Source organism: Parus major, chromosome 9, assembly GCF_001522545.3.
Source record: "Parus major isolate Abel chromosome 9, Parus_major1.1, whole genome shotgun sequence".
In the NCBI taxonomy this organism is placed as follows: domain Eukaryota; kingdom Metazoa; phylum Chordata; class Aves; order Passeriformes; family Paridae; genus Parus; species Parus major.
In genome coordinates, this window is record NC_031778.1 from 19,456,436 (window position 1) to 19,478,643 (window position 22,208).

The following is a 22,208-nucleotide window of genomic DNA, read 5'->3' on the forward strand; positions in this document are numbered from 1 at the left end:
ATTGCAAAACAGAGAAAATTACCTATATTGTCTTCTCCAATTTTTATTATATCCTATCAGTTAATCTGCAAAATGTCAGTTATATGGAAAAAACTAATCCAAAATCGACTTCCCTTGCTTGTCTGAGACACATCAGTTAATTTCAAACACCAAATTTCATATTAACTATGAGGAAGACGTAACAATCCTCTCAAGCTGATATTCAGTGCACAAAGTGTGTAATTTTCTTTTATGTATGATGATAGCTTTTGTCCAAAATGTAAAAAGGTGACTGCAAAGAATAAAGATCACCCATGGAAGAAAGAGAAAACAAACATTGCTGTTTAACAGTGCTGACTTCAATAAATGATAAAAATCATTCCAAATTATTGTGGTAGATGCACTGTGATAGAAGCCAAGCACAGATAATCTAAGTTTTATGATCTTGTGGACTGGAAGCTGAAACACATCAGAGAAACTTATTTTACAGTAGAGAGAGGAGTTGGATCAAATGATTGCTTGTAAATTTTGTTTTTGTGTCATCAAAGGTGCTTTACATACTCATTTGTATGTACATTCCACCTCATCACACCTCCTGTTTGGCATCCATGAAACAAAATTCTCATTTCCTTTATTTAAAAAAACAACAACAACAAAACCAACCAAAAACCTAAACAAACCCAAACCAAGCAAAATGCATGTTTGTTTCATTTATAACAATGATCCATTAATTTACAGGGAGAAAAAGATTTGATGTGATTTTTTTCTTTGCCCCTCCCCAAATCTCCAGAGCCCCAAAGAAATATTTACTCCAATATAATCAATTCCAAAGCACCCTGGATCCTGAGCATTCAGTTCCATTTTAGCTGCACAGGCAACTGTTTCACAAGTTTACTTGAACATATTTTGTAAATAAGATTTGTGATACTTTTGTGGTGTTTGGAGTTAATTATATGTTTTGATTGACAGCTGCAAATAACTGCTAATTGTTTCAAATAACAATCTAATCAGTACATAAAGCTTGATAAGCAGGCCAAATGCAACAGACAAAAGGCAAGAAATAAAATACAGCATACAAGAGAAGTTTTTAAAAAGTAATGAATTTTAAAGCAAATATGATGTTTTGTAATTAGCATGAAAGACAGAAATTAAAAAACATCATACTGCTACAGAGTTGATGTGCTCTGCCTACCATGTCAGCCTATACCATAGAACATTATGTTCTCTTCATAATTTACTATTTGCTAGACTATGGATTTATGTTTCAGAGTTAAAATGACCTTAAACATCATTCCCTTCATCCTCATCCCAACTTAAAATAAATGAAATAAAACACCAAAGTATTTCTGTTTTAATTTATGTTGCCCAGTAGCCTAAATTCCAACTTTTCTACTGAATTTCAACCTCAATTTTTTATTTTTTTTTTAAATGAAAGCATGACATAGAAACTTGCTAAACTTACAGGATTTAAAGGAAGTATACTGGTCACTTGTCCATTATATGAGAGAAACTTTAAAACTAAAAGCTAACTAAATAAAAGCTTTAAAGTATTACTGAGATATTTATTAAATAATTATCAGTAGTAGAAAATGTGAATGAACTAAGAGTAACTTTTCCACAAATATTTGGACATATTTATGGATTTCAAATTGCAGAATTAATGGGTAATTTTGAATCTTTTAGTTGGCCAGAACTGCAGAAACTGAAATCTTTTCCTTGCCTGTCACAGACACTGGTGAATGTGTGAAACATCAGGAAGAGCACCTACATCTCTAACCTCACAAACCCACGAGCTGCTCATTAATCTTAATACTAAATATTGTTTTCCTCTTCCATTTGGACACATATCACAAAAGTTTCCTAGGAGTGCTCAAAAGCCTATGGAAAAAATCAACAGCAATAAATTAGAACAGCATGTGCAGCTTTTTGAAAACATAACAGTGAAAATTAAAAGTGATCATTTTTCTGTTAAAATAAAAAAATGAAGTTGTTAAAACTGAGAGGAGGCCAGTTCCCAATTAGATTTTTTTAGGGGATGTTTGTTTTTAGAAGTCTCCCTTCTATTGCTGAATTACCTGTTGAAGGTAGAACATGGAGCCTTTTCTGAAGTAATTATACAATAATTATCTAATCAAGACAAGGATGAGGTGTTACCAAGCAGAGAATTCAGAAACCTCCTTGGAAAGAAAACTTAAAGCATTTGAAGTGTTAAAATAGAAGGCAACAAAACAGGTTTTGAAATCTGTTTCAATGCTCTGTCAGGAGACAAAGGTTGGAGCTGTGTGACCTTTAGCTGCCGAAATAAAGCTTTTTGCAGAACCTCCAAGAAAACTATTTCTTGCATTTTGGCTTTTCCTGACATCTGAGATTATCTGCTGTAAAATGTTCTCTGTTCTATCCAGTGAAGTTCCATTCTGTGTGCACTTCAAGACAGGAGTAATGCTGTGGAATTGTGGCTCTGATTCAATAAATAAAAATGCACCTCAATGACATTACTAATTAAAATATCAAGAATAATTTGGAAAATACAGGTATTTTTCACATGTATTCAATTGGCTTGAAACTGCTTTTGAAATTTCACATTCCCTGTTTATGGAGCCCCAAAAATCTCCCTTCTAGCTCTATTTAGGCTTTTTTTCACACTAGAAAAGACACCATCACCAGAATCTGCTGGTGGTAAACAGATGAAGAATGAACAAACCAGGCAAACCTGAGAACAGTTCAAGTTTATATTTGTGATTATTCAAACTGTCACAGTTTTAAATGGATTTGGAACGATTTTCCTCATACCTGGTTTCAAAGAATTCATCAAAGGAATTCTATCTTTTTGCCAATAAATACACCTAAGTTAAAATTTTAAGATTTTTTTTTTTCCTTTTGATGACTGACATTAACCAGGTCAGGTGTTTGGGGCTTTCTTTTTTTTTCCTTCCCAAATTTGAGTATTTCCTATGTAGGTACACCTAAACAAGAGACACAGAAATTCAATGAACATCCTTAAAGCAATCAAGCTTTTGTTTTCACATGTAAGAACTGACTGCCACAACACTTAAATTAAAGGGGGAACAGATTTATGTAACAAAAAGATGCCAGTCACCATCATTTTGAGTTGATTTCTAAACCTGAAGCTTAGAGGACATGTCAGAGTCCTCCAAGCATGACAAAGGTCCAAGCTGAAAAAGAACTTCCAGCCTCCAAATCAACTCAGCATGAGCAGGAATTCCAGACTGCACCACTGGGGCTCAGGTCAACATTTTCACCTCAGTTACTGGCTTACTATTCCATAGAGGAACTTCTAATCTTCCTGGGAAAAACAGCTTTAAACTACACAAACCAGAACAAAAAACCCCAAAGAAACAACAAAAAACCCTCCTCCAAACCAAAACCTCCCCCCAAAACCCACACACCTTCCCAGATTTCTACAGATCTGCAGCTCTTCCCACTCCTCTGACTTCTGTCACCTGCTCAGTGCTCTATGAAATAGCTCACGATTTTACAACATAAAAGAGAGGTGCATCATTTAAAAATAAACATCCTCATGCTTGTCCAAAGAACAATCAATCCCAGCTGCAAGGCAGGCTGAGACAGAGGGAGCAAAGTGTGTCAAAGAGCACCTGAAACCTTCTCCTTCCGAGGATATGAGGTTCAGCAGGCTCAGAAAGGCCACACTGATACTTTTGGCAAGGTTAAATATATATGGCATTACTGAAAATAGGTTACCCTTTTATTTATAACAAACAAATGCTCTGCTTTTCACTACCCAGATGCTTTTTTATTTTTTTTTCCAACAAGAATGTGCAAACTAAAGAGTAAATTTTGCTGCACAAGATTTTGATTCTTTTTCTGGGGCATGCAGAACTAAAGCCCGTGGCTGCAGCTGTTGTGGACCAAACACCATTACACAGACTTAAGTCTCATTTCAGTTTATTCTAATTTCTTATCAATTCTGATTTAAAGGTGCTTGCATTCTTTCTGGTTATTTGGCCATACACTTTATTTCTGCACATGCATTTATTTCCCTGCTTGTGTAGTACAAGCATTTCAATTCATTCAGCAAACAGTTAATAATGATGAGGGAAACATCAAGAGAAACTTTTCAATGATTTCTGTTTATGTAGGAACTTTAAAATACCCAGAGCTCTCAATCTATCTTCTTTTGTAAGAACTAAAAGTTTACTTTTAAACTCTCTACATGAAAGGTTTTTCTTTTGCTAAGAAAACATCTTTCTATTATCATGAAAAAGTCAGATCTGAAGGGAAATAATCAAGATGAAATTAAACAAAGGAATATTTAGACAGAAGTGAAGTTAGTTTTTCTAATACTCTAGTCTGGCTAAAGTGTCTGGAAGGGAAAAACAAATCCATTACATGGTACAGCCCATTATATGAGACAATATTAACCAAACTGGCCAACAAAAACCTTGAACCCCATTTTTGCAGCAGGAAAGGAATTATTTCCCTACTCCAGTACTACACTTAAAGGTAATGAAATGTTCATTTTAACTCAGTTTCATTCACAATGGCTGTCAAAGTAGACATTTACATTTCAAAACAAGAAAACCTTTCTGAAAATATACATCATTTATGCCTCTATTAGAAACCTATGTAAATACAGGGAAGGACATGGAAGCAGAAAGCTTGAGTCATCAGGAACAAAGGAATTGTACCAGGTCTCCAACAATTGGGAAAACTGGTTCATTATTACATTATGTCTTGCTAACAAACTCTTTTCTCCATGTTTAACAGCAATAGTATTTTCATAGCATCAAAATATATGAGCAGGTTAAATTACTCACTGTCTGAATCAGTATTTATGTATTAAAATCATTCAATTTGGAAGAAGAGAGAAAAAAAATATTTAACAGCAGAAAAAGCAGCCTTTTATCATAAAAGAAAAGTGCTTAGAAGATGCAAAAAACCCCTCCTGCAAATCAAATCCAACATTAAATAAAACTTTTCACATTGGAGAAGCAGCATCTTAATTAATTTAATGTAGCTGGCAATGAAGGATTGCCAATTACATTAACAGCATCATTCTAACATAGTTAGGAATTCCTGAGATAGAAGTTCAGAGCATAAACTTCTGATTCTCAAGAGATTTTCTTTTGTACTCAACACAAATATAAAAAGTAACACCAGCAATCAGATCTAACACTAGAAGTGATAATAGGTAAAGACTGAAAGCTCATGGGGAAGCAACAGTCTTCTGTTATAAGGCACAGAACAAGCAATTCAAATAATCATGGGGTTTTTTTCTTGTTTACAGCTACTGATATGTGGCACCAGGAGATCCACTATTAATGCTGACAGTATCAAAAAAAGGAGAAACACACAGAAGCTGGAAGAAGAGAATCAATGCTGACATTAATGTAAGATTTTATTTTTTTTTAAATCAAGAAATAATGATAACAACATCTATGCAGAAGTTTATCTCTGGTTTTAATTCATAAAGAAAAAAGAGCTTTCTGTCAATAACACCACCTTTAAATGTAGAGATGTTTTATGTCTTTTACTCCATTAGTGGAAACAAATACTGATAAATAGCATGGAACAATACTTGGCACAGTCATTTTTAATGATCAACTCGTTCATCAATAGCTTTAAATCACTCTTTTCCTCGGGAGGCAGGAGCAGTAAGTCTTGTTGGGCTCAGCAGTAACAGCAGACCTGCAGTCTGATGGTCACACAATCAGTTAAAAGACAACAGCAATAAATTTATGCTTCATAATAACTTTTTTTTTTTCTTTGTGACATGTCCATTACAGAAAAAATCATTAATGGCCTTATTTACAGAGAACGAGTCCCAGACTTGAACAAACCCAATTTACCAATGACACTCTGCCAACAAATGGTGATTCACCAACTGAGCAAGAGAATTAACCATCATTTTCTGTACAAAATAACAGTAGACAAAAATATAACTTGGCAGTACTTCCCTCTTGTTAATGTGGACACTAATTAGTTATATAAAAAAGATTTGAATTAAATATGTCAAGGTCTCAGAACTGTTTGAGTTCCTCTTTGCTTAATTAATCCAAATATTTAAACTAGCTTCTTCGTGTAATTTGGTGTTTCAACCAGAATCCCACAGACAGGCATATAAAATTATTATTTGCAGACTGCTTATGTAGCTCCCTTTTGAAACCTGCAACTAATATGAAGATATAATCCCTTTATAAAAAACATTCTTTAAGAAGTGTGGTCTCTGTTAATTAGCCAAGCACTTATTCCATTCTCTGATTTCCAGACCTCACGTAGCAGACAAGTTATTAACATCCCTGATTCCTCTTTTCATTGTTGAGTTTAGAATATTCATACAAACAACATTTCAGCTAAAACTTCTTCCCTACTTTTCCCAGAAATTAAGGGAAAAAAAAATAAATATTGTGGAAGCTGCAGTGATTAGCAACTGTTCAAAATTTTATTTTTGGAAAAACAAACCAGCACAGAAAGCAAACACTGCTGTATGCATTGGCCCATCTTAGTTTTTTATTTCCCCATAGTTCTCTATAAATTATGTTCCTTGCAGCATCCACAGAGAGCTCTGCACTTAGTGTGATTATTACTTGAGTTCCTTTCATGGGACAAGCTACAGTTTTTCATTGTTATCCCCAGAATCCTGACACTTATCCTCTGTAGGCTTTTCTAACATTTATTAATTTTCCCTGGGAATACATTCTCCCTCTCTTTCACACAACTTCAGCACTACAGTGAGCACTGAACAAAACCCAAAAACTGGTGAGATTTCAGTCTCCCTTACCTCCAAACAATGCTACAACACTGTTTAGCAGCAGAAGGAAAAATAATACATGACAGCTTCTTTTGTTGTGGTCTAAAAATGGAATTATGATTTCAAGCATTGAATCCAAAGGCTCAGTGCAGGATCTTCCATGTATTCACAAATTATGGTAAACTTCTATCTAACTAAATAAGACAGGCTAATCTAACTTTCCTTCTAAAATGGACTGATATCATTAATTCAAAATGCCTGTTTCACCTTCTTTTCTGTTCCAACCTATATTCAGAGCTCACACAAATTAAAATTATTGTTTTCTCTCAGATTTTTTAAGCTTTTCTTTGCAACTTGCACCTGGTAGCAAGAATTCCATGTGAACAGACTCACAGTTTCTTCAAGATGAGATGAGCTCCAAAAATTCACATTTCACCCCATTTGCACTGTCATAACTTACAGGTAATCTGTAATTACATTGTGTTCCTGGCTAGTACTGGAAGTAATATCAATATTCTTTATAAGCAGATCCTTCTTCCAGAGGAAATCTTCTGGACACATGGCAAATTGTGAGCACCCATGGGAACAAAGGGGGATCTGTGCTGGGCTGTTCCATCACTGTCAATATATTTGACATGAATTCAGAAATCTAGCCAGCATTTGGAAGCAATTATTCCTATAAATCTTTTTAATGTCACAAACTGTATGACAGTTATATTAATTACAAATAATAATTACAAATAATAATTAATTACAAAATATAATTACAAATAAGAAGGGAAAGCCATACAGATAAAATGCTCACAACAGGCATTTTATCCTTTACTTTTTAAATGGGGCTTTAGGATAAACATGCAGAGGGGATGCACTCTCAAAATTAAAGAATCAGAAGTGAGAAGGAAGGTGTTTACTGGGACTTAAAAAAACAACAAAATAACAAAACATTCTAGTCAAGTTTTATTAATTAACAGGTGCAAGGCAAGGCTGCTAAAGGGGTTCTTTCCACACTGTTGAGGAGAACACAACTGCTGTTACTAGAATTACAAAATATTACCTAACACCACAGAAATAAAGAAGAAATTTGCTTCCTTTTCAAAATAGAGGGCATGAATGTAATGCTCATACTAATGTGGCATTTATTAGGATGAAAGGATCGAGACCTAATAAAGTGATAAATAGATAATAAAAAGGCTGCTGCAAAGCTCCAGACAATTTAGTTTTCAGATCACTGCCATGGATTGTGTTGTGGAGTCAAAGCAATAAAGGGAGAAAAAACCAAATAGCTCCAGGACCTAATAACTTACTCCCTTAAATGGCAAATACGTGTTTTAATGGAGATAGAACTACCAACACCACTAGGTTAGCAAAAGGCTAGCAACTTTTCAGAATGGCATTCCTGCAAATAAAACAGCTAAAACTGATAATAGAATTTGAAGTGACATATCCATAACACCTGGAGAGTCACATATATAACATTATAAATAACTTTCCAGAAGTGGAAGCTTTTTTTCTTCTCTGAAACAATGTTGCATCACATTTTTCATAATACTTACACAGACTAAATCAGATCCTTTCCATGAGGAAATTAGCACTTAAACACTGAACAGGAGAAGTGGTTAAGACACTGCTAAGAAGCAATTTACTGATATCATTTTACTAACTTAGTTGAACAATTGCCAAGCCTGATCAGTTTTAAACTGCATTTAATCCAAGATGCAGCTTTGAGGAGTGTTTATTACCACATGCTTCAGAGGCAAGTCAAAGAAACATCAGAATAAGTACTCATTTGGCAAACTTACAGAAAAAAAAAACCACCTAAAAAGCATAATTTATGAAAGTGAAATTGAACTCCATTTCATGCATATCACTTCAAACTCTTTTTGTCATTAAGAATGTGCCTTACACTATTTTCCATTGACGTAAAGTACTGATAAATTCAGAAACCTCAGGTTTTATAATATGCAATAGGGTCATTAGTTTAAGGCCTCACACCCATGGAATATTCTGACTCCAGATGAGCTGCACAGGCATCACTGAGCACCCAGCCTGACACACTCACTGCAGACAGTGTTTATTATGGCAGGAGGAACACTCTCCCTGTGTGTCATGTTACATCTGGGAAATATACAGGTTTAAATGCAAATTGAGAAACAGTCTGGAAAGACCTGATTAGGATGAGAAAAATGTGCTCTGTGCTGAAGAATAACAAATATGTTACTTTAAAGCCACCAAAGGGTAAAAAAGCTGTAGGGCATGCAAGTATGGTCAGACTTTGTCTAACAAACAGGTGAAACAAGTTACCCCTTCCAACCTCTTAATACATTATTTTCTAAAATAAAATTTAACCTGCTCTAAAAAAGACAAACAAAACCCAACCAGCTAATGTGAGGTTAAAATTCTTCAACAAAATAACTACCTATTGCTGTCTAATGTCAACTGATCTTTAGGAGGTCAGCCATGTAACCTCATAAACCACATGTGAAACCAAACATTTTGTGTCTCACCTCTGCTGCCAGCTGCTGAAGAGAAGGGGATGCAACAGGGTGTAAAGTTGAGTTGCCTGTGACTGGATTATGGAGGCTAATGTAGGCCACAACATTTCTCTGAAGAACACTCCTGAAATCCTACAACACAAGCAGAAAAATGGTTAGTGCTATGAATCATTAGAATTAAGGCTGGTTTTGCTCTTTTGGTTGATTCCAGGGGAAAACTGCACCCTGCATTTCCATCCTCTGTGATTCCCCAAGTATTAGCTAACTACTGCTTCTTACAATATGCTCTTATAAACTTCAAAGGATATCTTACTGCTATTTCTCTATATAGCAGAAGTTGTAATTCCATTTCACACATATTCTAAAGAAAATGCAAACAGGTCTGGGAGGAATTAAAAATTACTACACTTGTAAGGCCAAAAATGAAAACATTACACACACTGTGAAACAACATGATGGCCTTTTAAACTTATGCCTGACAGAAGACAAACTTCAAAAGCAATCATTATCAACAGTTAAATGGACTCAAATATTTAGAGACCAAATTCAGATTTGAATTGCACAACTTCCCCAGTGTTTTAATTTTATTATTTTTTAGACTATAAAAATAGCATGTACAAACTGTTTCAATTATTATCTCTTTTTTAAAAGGATCCCCTTTGCCTTCTGAGTAATGAGTTCCTCTTTGCATGAAGTGGCTCTTTATATTGAACAGAAGGGGTGTAACGCAATTACATCTGATGCAAAGCTGACTTGAAGTGGAACTAAACAAATTTTGCTTCCAGCCTGGATCTTTTCAATTTGATTTTTTCACCCCCTCTTGTTTCTGAAGAATAATCATGTTGGAAGTATGAAATTTCAATGAGGGCTGGCTGCTTCTTAGGCACAGTAAAAAGCAATTAACTCTTTATTTCATCTACTGTTTTAATTCATTGAACCATTAGAGCTGGAAAAGCAGCCATGAAATTCTCTGCCTAAAGGAGTAGAAACTCCTTTAATTTATGACCTGAAGTCTACTTTAACCATACATGATCATCAATACTTTTTGAGGTATTTTCTTTCCACTAGCTGATTCCCATTCTGCTGAAAGTAAGAGCCCAAGGAATTGTCTGTTCCAGATTGTATCCAACTCCTGAGCACAAATCTGTGTGAAGTGAATCAGCACTAGCCATGGAGATACTGCAAGGTTTATTTAATTAATGTAAGCCATTACCAAATCTCTTCTTTCTCTCTTGATTCACTTCTCCCCACACTAAGCCTACTGAAAAATTATTAAATATTAAACCCTCACAAAGGTGAAAAAGCTCTCTAATCTCTTCCTCTGCTGATGTCATTTTTTGAGGTTTTCCTCCCTCTGTCAAACCCTGGCAATGCCCTTTTACAACTCTGTGCTGAATTAGGGATGGAAATCAGCTCCCAGAGGTGCTGTTTGTGCAACCTCCACAGCCATGGCAACATCCTGCCACCTCGTTATCCCCAGGAATGGCCTCAATAGATGTTTTCCCTGGATTTGCTGTGCACAAACACAGACCTCAGAGACCTCAGCTAATGAGCCACCATTTCCACGTGGCAATTTTCCTATTGATCCCATGCTCTCAGCAGGAGGAACCCTCGTTGCAGTGAGCTGTCCCAAAGCAGTTTTACCTCAGCCCACTCGTAGGAGCCGATGTTCCCCAAGGCTGTTCCTCCCCAGGAGCAGAAGAGCACGGTCCTGTCAGGCCTCCAGCCCTTCTTCACCTTTGGCATCAGGGCTTGGAGCAGGGCTGTGATGACAGCAGTGCTGCTGGCCCAGCCTTGCCCACCATAACCCTTCAAACTGCTGTGATGGCTACCAACGATGACGTATCTGTCTGAAAGGAGGAATTAAAAAAAAAACACAAACAAAAAAATCCAAAAAATACACTTTTTGTTTGTTTTTTCTTTTTTGGATACTCAAGATTAAAAGAATTCAAAGCAACCCTAAAAATGAACCACATTAGTAGTGTGTAATGTCATTAATGCAACACAAAGTTGTCAGCCAAAATGTAGATGATGACATGCAAGACAATCATACAACAATTATACATAAAACTGTGAGTACTACTTAAAAATGAGCTAGTAAGTAAATATATGTAGACAGTTTGGTAAATTAATCCCCATGCCCTTGCCTTCCTTGTTTGCTTACTGCTCTCCTTATAGATCTGATATAAACCATTTTTACAGCCAGGACTAGGTCATATAGACAATCATGCTCACAGTAGAGTGTTATGGAAAAAAACAAAATAATAAGCAGGAAATGATCTTCAATGCACATCTGCATCCAAAAAGAAAAAAATAAAAAAAATGTGTGGCAGTACAATGGGAAACAAAGAAAAATAAATACACAAAGTATTAGTACTCCCTCACCTGGAAGACTGTGTTCAGTGCTCACCACCCTATCTCAAAAAAGACATGGCAGAAACAGGAGTGGAGCAGCTGGCAAGCAGATTAGAGATCAGCACTTAGCCTTCTGTGGAAGGAGACATTAAAACACCCAAACTGCAGGTTTAGAGAGGAGACATGACAGAGGGATAGAGATAATGAATGATACAGAAATGGAAAGTCACACCTAGAAGCTGTGTTAATGCTGGAAGAAAGCATTTTACAGAATGAAAACCAAGAAGTTTCAACCTGAAATAAAGAATATGCCTATGGTTACTCATGAAAAAAACACCCCAAAAAACAAACAGAGAAACAAAACAAAACTAAATCTTCATCTCTCAAGGCATTATATATAACCCTAATACCACTCACAAGGGAAAAAAAACCCCTTATTTTACTCCAGAACCGATGATGTGTTATGAAATAACATGACTGACTGGTGTGACTGAGGCCTGTCAAGAAGTTGAAGCAGAGTTATTCTGGATGAGCTATTAAACTATCAGACCTTCTGTGTGAGATGAATTCACAGCCCTCTTTGATGGATTGCTTACTGGTTTTGCTCTGATATTTTGTGAAGTCACCTTCTGGCCCAGATCTAGACTTTTAAAGTTGTTCTTTCCCTATTTCAGGATACCATTAGACAACAGAACAGTTATCAACAGGGAAGAACAGCAATGCCAGACCCACAACAATCCCTCAGTGTCATTTAGATTCCAAAAAGTGCAAAAGTTTTCTTTTTCTTTCTTTAACCAAGTGAACTCACTCACTTGCTGCCAGTTGATCACAATGTAGCAACAGACAGTTGACCACATTTTCTTTGCTTATAAGATTAAAATATCTACTTGGCATGTTTTTCAGTGACTGCTGCCTGGAAACAATATTAATGGAACACTTTGATTATAAAAGCATTCTCTATTAAACTGGGGTTTTACCAGTATTGTTCAACAAAATATTTTAACATGTTGCTTAATAGAGAATCAAAAATGCTTTATAAAAAAAGGATCTGTTATGTACCTATAATGCAATCTTTTCAATCAACTGCTTGGGGGGTGTGTAGGTATGGAAATAAGAATTTCTTTCTAAAAACAGATATGCAAAGTGTCAATCTAGACTTACATAATAATTTCATGTAACAAAATGAAATATAAATCACATAATTTTGCAACTTGTGCGTTGCACCATGAAAGGCTTAATTATAGGTTGCACTGACAATGAAAAAACATAGGATCTTCAACTCATTTAATGACAGGAATTATAACAAAATGAATGGCCTTACACGCCTCTAGGTCATTAAAGGAAGTGCTACTAACACAGGGGGCTCAGACAGGATCAGTGCTTGCCTGTGTAATAATTTGTTTAGCCTGTGAACAGACTCTGTGAGAGGAGAGAGACCTTATTAAAATAATGCAGGATATTTTGATGGAGAAGGGGCCACAAGCATCCACTTACTGCTGGAGATGCCAGCTGAATGAGCAGGGGCAAAACTCTAAAGCAAATGACTACAGGAAAAGCACAGGAAAAAGGATGGTCATGCAGCTGTCCTTTCTCAGAATCACATGGCATAAAAAAGAAAAAAGAGAAAGAACTAGAGATAAAGGAAAAAAAAATATCCATCAGATACCCTTGAAGGTGATTAGACAGGAAGTGTTCAGGTTAGTGATGGGCTGGACAACAGGGATTTATGATTAAAAAGAGCCTCTTTATCCTGTCTCTTCTTGTTATACATCCCATCTTCAACCACATCCAACAGAGCTATAAAATCAGTGTTGTATTTTTTGGGTTTTAAAATGCTACCAACTATCATATTTCATCTACTTCTAAATATTTTAACATCTTAGTTACACTTCAGATGCTCGTTCATACTCCTCAGATCAAATTCCAGCTAAGGTCACCATTACAGAGATGTGCTTGTCTGTATGTGTGTGTCAGGTGGTCTTCAAGCAAAAAAGAAATATATTCCACACTTGGTGATGCTCTGCAGTCTTTCATTAAGCACTAAAGATAAATTTTGCCTCCTTTCTGCACTTCTGTGAACATAAAGGTGAATATTTCATGTGTATGAAACGAGCAAAACCCCATCAAAATGACAGAGAATCAATGCCATGGAAATACCAAGATTCAAAGCAGTTGAGAGGAACGACTGTAGCATCAACCAGGAAGAGCAGAGAAGGAAACAAAGGTTTGAAATTGATTCTGCACAAAATATCACAGTGCATTAGATATTTAACTTGATATTTACTAGAAGCCAGTTTTTTATGGCCCTTGTTGAGCTAGACATCCATGGGACAAACAGTTGCCATCTGGGTACTGCTACTGATTTCACTTATTTACATATCCTTAGATTCCTGAAGTTCAGCATATATTGGCTATCCTCCAAAAAGTACTTTCTGATTAAAGGTGGTAATAAATAAGATGAAAGGTTCTGGTATAGAGAAGATAGAAGACTTGTTAAACAGAAACTGAAGCACACTTTTTATTATTTTTCTTGCCTCTGTTTCACAATTCAGAAGACAGAATGTCTAAACATGGCAGTTTCTGCCTTTCCAACTCCATGACAGCTATTTGCAAAACATTAATAACAGCAGACTGCTAACTTCAAATTCATGAAGTAAATTAAATCCTTCACAGAAATTAAATTCACTGTGCTAATTGTTTCCTCTTTTGCTTTAAACAAACAAAGTCTGGTGAGAAGTATACAGTTCTGCACACACAAAACTGAGTCCTTATTTCACCAGCAGGAATAAAATTTTCTCCACCTCCCTCATTCCATTACTTAAAATATGAAATGACTGGTCCACCTCCTAAGGGACTGTAAATAAATTTCCATTCTTTATTCATAACCTAATAAAAATGTATTAAGGCAAGCATGATGATGTTTTGATGGTCATCTGCACCCTAGGAATTGTTTGCACCATTTAAGTAACCAATAACAGCATTCATTCACAGGTTGCAGAAATCCTTCACCTTTTAGGTAAATTCACTAACTAACAAAATAATCCCAAAATGATTTGATATCCTGATTATGACATTATTTATGTACAGCACCAAAGGACAGAGGGGGGTCTTGCTTTATGTCCCAGTTGCACTTAGAGCTCTATTGTTCAATCATCAGACATAGAGAACAGTAATTACTATTCATAGAATTGTATAAAACTAGCTTAAGGCACGATTGAGACACAAAATTAGGCTGCAGCAAGTGTTAAAACTATATTAAAATTAAAACCATAACACAGTTACTTGGTACAAACTACTGAAACTCTCTGTGGTCCATGTGCAACACCTGCTGCTTGTGTAAAAATATGCTTTTTGTAACTACAACATCCCCCTCAGCTCATTCTCTGTTTGACCCTCACATTCTGTCACATCATAAATCACAAAATGAGTACAAAAAAGGCTTTTTCTTTCCTATGTATTAGTGAATTATCTGGCAAAATAGGATCCTGATCCCAGCTATGACTCCCACCCAACATGGAACAAATAATAAATGCACATGACAAAGGGATACTTACCAGGAAATACAGCTCCTTTTAGATATCCAATGACATTAGAAATTGTCTTGTAAGTTGTGACAGATTGAATGTTCAGACTGATTATTTTTTTGCCTGTTAAAAGATGAAAAAAAAAAAAAAATGGAAATGTTAAACTATTTATCCAGCCAAGAAACATCCAGGTCAAAGATATAAATTCCACACATATTAAAAAAAAAAAAAGAAAAAAAAGAAATTATAATGAGAAGGTAAAAAAAAACAAACAAAAACAAACCTGAGTAGGAGCCACAGATTAAAACATGAAATGGGACATTATTTTCTTAGTTCCATTTATCAGCATGATTCAAAGATGGAATCTCAAAGGAGATCTCTACTCCTTGAGTTAAAAGATCATTGAATTCACTCAATAAATGCTGCCAGAACACAACAGAAAAAAAAAAATAAATTAAAAGAGTAGGATTTACATAACTCTGTGATAACAAAATTTGCCTTAATCTTTAGAGGTTTTTCTCACTTAATCCTTAGCCTAGGTAAATCTATCAATAACATTCATGAAATTATACCTGGTTTATATTGCATTTTCTTCTGGAGAAAAGCCCCTGTGTTAAATCAGATGGGAACAGTCAGACCTCCCCACAGCTTTGCCAGCTCAGCCTTTGGTGATGCTCTTGAGAACATCAAGAGATGTTCTGCCAACAGAAGCCAGGGGTTTTGGTTTAGCTGGCATCAGAAGAAAAAAAGGTGCAAATACAAAGGCAGAATGATTTCAAAAGCTGCTAAAATCTAAGGAATTTGCCAGTACTGCCATGCCTGTGGAGACTGGAGCACAGAACAAAGCCAGAGCAGAGCAAATACCTGAGTTTAAACAGATTAAAAGAAGGTGGGACACAGAAACCACCTGAGTTCCTGCAGTTTGTGACAGTGGAAACCAACCCACCAGCCATGGGGAGCTACTGACACCTCCCAAATGTTTCATTTCCCTGCTAACACTGTGGTAACATCCAGCTCATCTGAAAGGTCAGAACTTGTGTCTGAGAGAAATGAAGGTGTCTTGAACTGCTTGAACCCCAAAAGAATCAGTTGTGTGACAAGAACCAGCCTGAGCCCAGAGCTGCAGGGAGATTCTCCTCCATCCATGACCCCGTGGCAGAATTGTGCTCAAAGGCATCTCGTGGGCAGAATTCCTTCCATGTCCATAGCCCAACTGCCCCAGACCAAAATTAAAATATTCCACAGATCACTCTGCTCTCAGATTATCACCCTCCCACAGATCTATTTCTAAGTTTCTTCCCAGGCTTTGTTTCCTGAGATGCACAGAATATGAGAGTGGGGAGTTTACTGCAACATGTGAAACAAAAACTACACATCCTTACTGTTCTTCTGCTGGTTAATATGGTAAATTTACTTCAAAATTTTCTTAAAATAAAATACAATATGTTTTATTTCATTAGTCTTCATTGGTTTTTAAAAAAGCAAGCCAACTGCTAGTTTTTGTTTATGAATTACGAAAATGAATTAGCAATAGTTATTCTATTTTTTATTCAGACCAAACCTCTTCTCTTATCAATAGATGTGGCTTCTCTATTAGTTTTTGTTTATGAATTATGAAACTCAATTAGCAACAGTTATTCTATTTTTATTCAGACTAAACCTCTTCTCTTATCAATAGATGTGGCTTCTCTACGACAATTCTGGTTTTGCTTGAACAAACCAGTCAGGAAAATGCAAGCCAGGCAGTTAAATAAAAATAAGCCCTGGCACATGTCTTTGCAACAATCAATCACAGCACTTTAATATTTTGATTTGTCATGTAATTAACTTTGCTCTTCTGATGTACATTACTGTAAGATTTATTAATGCCATGTAAATGAACCATGTTTGTTCAATAAATCCACAGATATTATTTTAGAATTTAAAAAAATATTTCAATAAAAAAACAGACCAAAGGATTCCCAAAGGGTCTTTTAAAACAAGTTAAAACAGCTCAAGCCATCTATGTTGATTAAGCAGCTTAAATTTAATCTAAACTATGCAAGTTACTTCTTGCTGCTGTTTCTCACCTACAACCATTCTAGAGCCAATTTACTCTTCTTAAAAAAAAAAGGAGATTTTAAAGTCAAAACTGATTTCCTTTCCTTTTCCTACACCACTTTAAGATGTTTGTTCCTTTAGGCCCCTTCTCAGACAAAAAGAAGATAAATCCTTTTGAAGACAACTGACTTCACTGTTTTTCCTTAATCAACATCAGCTATCCAGTGTCCAACCGACAATAAAGACACAGAAAATGAACTTGTGCCAATACCCATATTTTAACATCAGATACTTGAGTTAACACTCATGGAGCACAGACTTGGGCTTAAAGGCTTAGAACATCAGCTGAAAAGGCTGAAAGTGCTCTTTGGTATACAGCAGAAGCAAAATGTAATCCCCTCTAAACAGTTCTGACAACAATCCTCGTGTTCTAACGCTGTATTTTAAGGATCTTGACAACTTTCTCCTTTTTTTTTCTTTTTGTTTTAAATTTTCCTATATTCTCCAGAAAGCTGTAAGGAGACTTTACCTTAACATTATTCAGGATACACTGTCTTTCTGTAAGCTAAAAGCTACTTCTGGAATAGAAGAGCACAAACATATTTACTGTTATTTCTTTATTTCTTTCCTGACCTGCAGTTTTTAAATTGTCTCATACTACATGATCACCTTCTCCTCTCACACTTACATAGCTATTTTTAGAAATCAATGCCTATTTTTTCTCTCATTTGACCTATCATCAGACAGTTTTCTTAGCATTTGAGTACTGGATTTTAAAAAAGCATCTTTAGGAACTCAGGTTTGAAAACTGAACTCATTTGACAAGATTTTTGCTAATTATTGACACAAATTTCTCTACATGCACACTTAACTGTGGTTTGGAAAAATCAAGTATTAGCTGAATTCAAGGATTTCAAAAGAATAACTCCTGGATCATAAAACCCAAAATTATTTCAGTAGACTGCTGAAACAAAGTACATTAAATAACCTCCAGTAATGCAGTAATGCAGTATTTGAGATAGTTCCTGTTGAAATCAACACCTGAATAAACATGGATCTGTCTGAAATCACAACAGAACTAGAGATTTCAAACATCATCAAATATCCATGTTCATGTGTCTTAGATGACACTAATTGAGCAGCATAAAACTGCACTTGACAGATCACCATGTCAATTTGAGTGAAAAACCTTATTTACTATGTATTTTATGTCGTTTTTGAAGTTCAAACATAGAACTTTATGTAAAGAAATATAATCATCACATGCATATACGTTAGTTTATAAATAAACTGCATTTATTATGCAGTTATGTATCACAGCAGGACTTACAAAAACACTACATGCAACAAGGTATACACAGAAAAGTGACTAAATATAAAATAGTACATAATTAAGATTGTATATAATCTCAGAAAAAATACTGTGGGATACTATAAAATTGCATATGCAAAAATCAAGACTGAATCTATGCAATGTACAGGATTGCTGAGGTATAAAACTATTTGTACAGGAATTTGTCAGAACTCCTAGACAGATGTAATGAAAAGCCTTCACATTTTCTTTGTGTATAAACAATACACCATCTAAATCTGGTATCCCTAACATTTTTTCCTAATAGATTTCTATTTGATTAATCAACATACTTTCCTTTTTGAACAAATATTCATAGATCTTAAGTCTCCAAGCCTAATCTTAGCATGAAGAGCTTAATGAATAAACTCCTTGGTATTTGATCATCTTTTTTGACCTACAATGAGGAATCCAGAAATAAAACTCTTCAGATGAAGAGCTTTTGAAATAAGAAATGCCTAGAATAAAGTCCTTTAAGGAGGCCCTAAACTAGGATGGCCTAATGTGATACAGAAAAAATGTGTCACAGTCAACATCAAAGAGAGCTGAAAATGCTTCAGATGGCATAGTTGAATTTTATAACCTCACACTTTTTTCATTCTTTACCTGCTTTATAGCAATCAAAAGCAAAGCATCACACATGAAAACACTGCAGCAGAACAGAATTCTGAAAATATATCTTGATCATTTACAATTCTGGTAGAAAAACTCTCGAGGCTTCAGGTGGGAGTAGAGGGAAGATATATAAAAAATGCTTCACACTGCTCATGCTTAATTCTTTGCATGAACTTCTGTTTAAAAAAGGAACAGAATTTAAAGTGTTCATGAAAAGAAAATCTGAGAGTATTGGTACAAATATCTGTAAGTTTTCATATACAGGATGTCTGAATTAGATCAGAGATCCCTATTTAGCTTGTTCTTCTTCCAAATGCCAGTAAGAGACATCTGCAGAACTTTGTTATATTTCTACTGTTATGTACAGTGATTCCAGATTTGGTAGATAGAGTAACATGCACTGCCACACAATCTGCTGGCACCTTTCTCTATTTGCTTCCTTAGATTCTTCAGCACAGTCCAAATACCCAGAAATGGTGGTATTGTTTGCATATTGGTTTCACAGTGTGAGATAGCCCAGCCAGAGTTTATTAAATATGGTAGTTTTTATTTTCTCTGACAGGCAGCAAACTACGAAGGAGAAACACATATAATATTATCACAAGGCTGCAGTTTAACAGGAGGAGATATATGTCCTTCCTCACTCCATGCCCTTCCTCTGACTGAAAAGAAGGCAGGCTTGATTTGCACTAGTGCAGCACTTGGCAGAGAACTTTATTTATCTTGGATGAGAATGGTATTATATGGAAAGTAACAGACTCTTCCAATTATCCCTTTCATATAATTAATGATTCAAATTTCACATGATCAGAGTTGACTATAAACTCAGTATAACGAACATCTGACATGTGGAACTACATAAAACAGAAGTTCAAAGTCTCATAAAAATTCATTGTGTTGTGCTACAACCCTTTCCAGTGACAGTCAGTTCTGGTTATCTGTTCCACTCACCCATTTTGTCAGAGCAGGTAGATTTATTTGCAGCCTACAATGGAGCTCTGCACTGCAGTCATTGTGATGACTCACTATTGATCAGTGACTGTAATTTGTAGACTAAAAAAAGGTTACAAAAGATCAAAAGATTCTACCTAGAAAAGCATTTTGATCTGAGTAATTTTACTGTCTGCAGCAGAATGCTGGGAGTCTTTGTATACCTGTCTCTATTATTCACACAGTGTTTGATATCATTCAAGTTACTTAAACTATTCATGCTTTGGCTTTATACTTTTTGAAGTTAAAGTATAAAAAAATTACACCTATTGCACAGGAAAAGGCATTAGGAGGTGGTAAGAAATGGGATGTTTAACTGAGATCACTTGCATGACACTTCTTGCCAATTGAGCTGTGCTGCTCAGCCCTGCTGGGTCACACCAGCTGCTCATCCTCATCTCCAAGAGTGACCAGCAACAGAGATGTGGAGGAGAATGGAGGAACAGGATGGGCCACAGAACAGGATGATGCCCCAGACACCTGGAGACTGATCACTACTGAAATCCTGGATCTTTCTCATCTTCTCACTTCTCAGACATTAATCAGGTTGAGAATGAAAACTGACACTTAAAACCAAAGGGAATAATTACACACATAACACTAATGTGTTTAAATACCAGGCTTCCAGGATTTCCATTCAAACCAAAGTATATGGTCATTAGTGTCAAAAAACACTTTGTAAAATAATTACCATTAGATATATTTACATTAAATACTCAAGAGTTTAATTGAAAAAGGGTAATTCGTACATTACTGTAATCTCCCAAATAGTTGGAAACAACAAAGGCAGTTCACTGTACACAGCAAGACTTTCTTCATTTATGTTTATAGGAGTGTTTTATTACAATAACCTTCACAATGTTCTAGCAAATATCTGAGTAAGATTTTCTAAAAAAAAAGGGGAAGCTTCAAAAGTTTACAGTTTCTCTATAGAACTTCACTCTGAAATTCCTTCTAATTGCCTATCTTTGGGAAAAAGTTCATGGGAGCACAGAATTCAGATTAATGAGGATTAACAATAATGTACCGTACCAAACAAAAAGCAAATCTAATTACTGACTTCATCTAACACAAAATTAACAGCTGACTTCAGTTCCCACTATTTGCTTTGTAGGTCCTGAGCTCTCAAACTATGTGGGATGTTTGCCTCCATCCTCCCACTCCCTCTGTCACATTTTGTCTCTTGAAAACTGCAAGGCTAAGGGAAAAAAAGCAGCAATGTGAGAAAACTATATATAAATGTTTAATCATTACTGATGAGTCTGCTGTTCAGCTTTTTGAAACATAATGATGAGAGAATGATGATCGTTTTATCCTAACAAATTTTAAGCCAACCAATCATCTGAATTGCTCATTCACCTCTTTTGACAGATAAGTGATGAGTCCTACGTCAGAAGTGAAATCTCTCTCTTAAGCTTCTTCAAATCAACAGGAAGACTGCAAATTCAACCTTCTCTCTTCTCAAAATGCATTGCTGTCCTCAGCATTATCTCTTTAGCTATTACCAGTATTAAATAGCTATACACCATTTCTTATCAGGAGACCAGTCTTTTATCTCTTCCATTAAGGCATGACACTGAGCAACAGCACACTCTGTGCTCCAGAACATCGACAGCTTCACCATTAATACAACAAAAAATATATCATAATAAATTACAGAATTATACAAGGATTCTTCTTATAGTCCCTATTTTCTCAATAAATTAAGACTTTTAAAAAATTCCCCCATGGATTACTGTGGTTCAGAAGCTTTACATGAAAACAGACAAAGCTGTTGTGTTCACCCAGAGTAAACCAGACATGGACTGGCTCTCACCAGACTGCTGGCTTGGAATATTCTTTCTTTCCAGAAATTCTCCTCTCACAGAATTCCTGTCTTCTCAGGAAAATAAAACAGACATGCCACACCTGTCATAGAAAAAGTAGAATAAGCTGCCCTTCAGGGTGATTCTGTCCTGCAGCCTCCAGACAAAGCTTTTTGAGAAGCAGACATTGTGCAGCCTTTTATCTTCCTAAAATGAGTGTCATTTTCCAGCCCAAATTCAGGCTTTGCTCCAGGCACTTCAGCTGTTGAAAATTCCTTCAATACTAACAAGCTCCATGCATCCTACCTGGAATGGTTAAGCACTTGT

General features: G+C 35.6%; 1 protein-coding gene across 1 annotated transcript in view; it reads right to left on the reverse strand.

Annotated features, from left to right (window-relative positions):
- NAALADL2 (N-acetylated alpha-linked acidic dipeptidase like 2) overlaps positions 1 to 22,208 on the reverse strand; it is a 314,967-nt gene that overhangs the window by 85,759 nt on the left and 207,000 nt on the right. Inside the window, exons 7-9 of the mRNA XM_015637920.2 lie at positions 15,111 to 15,203; positions 10,846 to 11,051; positions 9,214 to 9,333 (exon numbers count right to left, since the gene is read on the reverse strand). Coding sequence (XP_015493406.1) covers positions 9,214 to 9,333; positions 10,846 to 11,051; positions 15,111 to 15,203 — 419 coding nt within the window. The remainder of the gene's footprint in view (positions 1 to 9,213; positions 9,334 to 10,845; positions 11,052 to 15,110; positions 15,204 to 22,208) is intronic.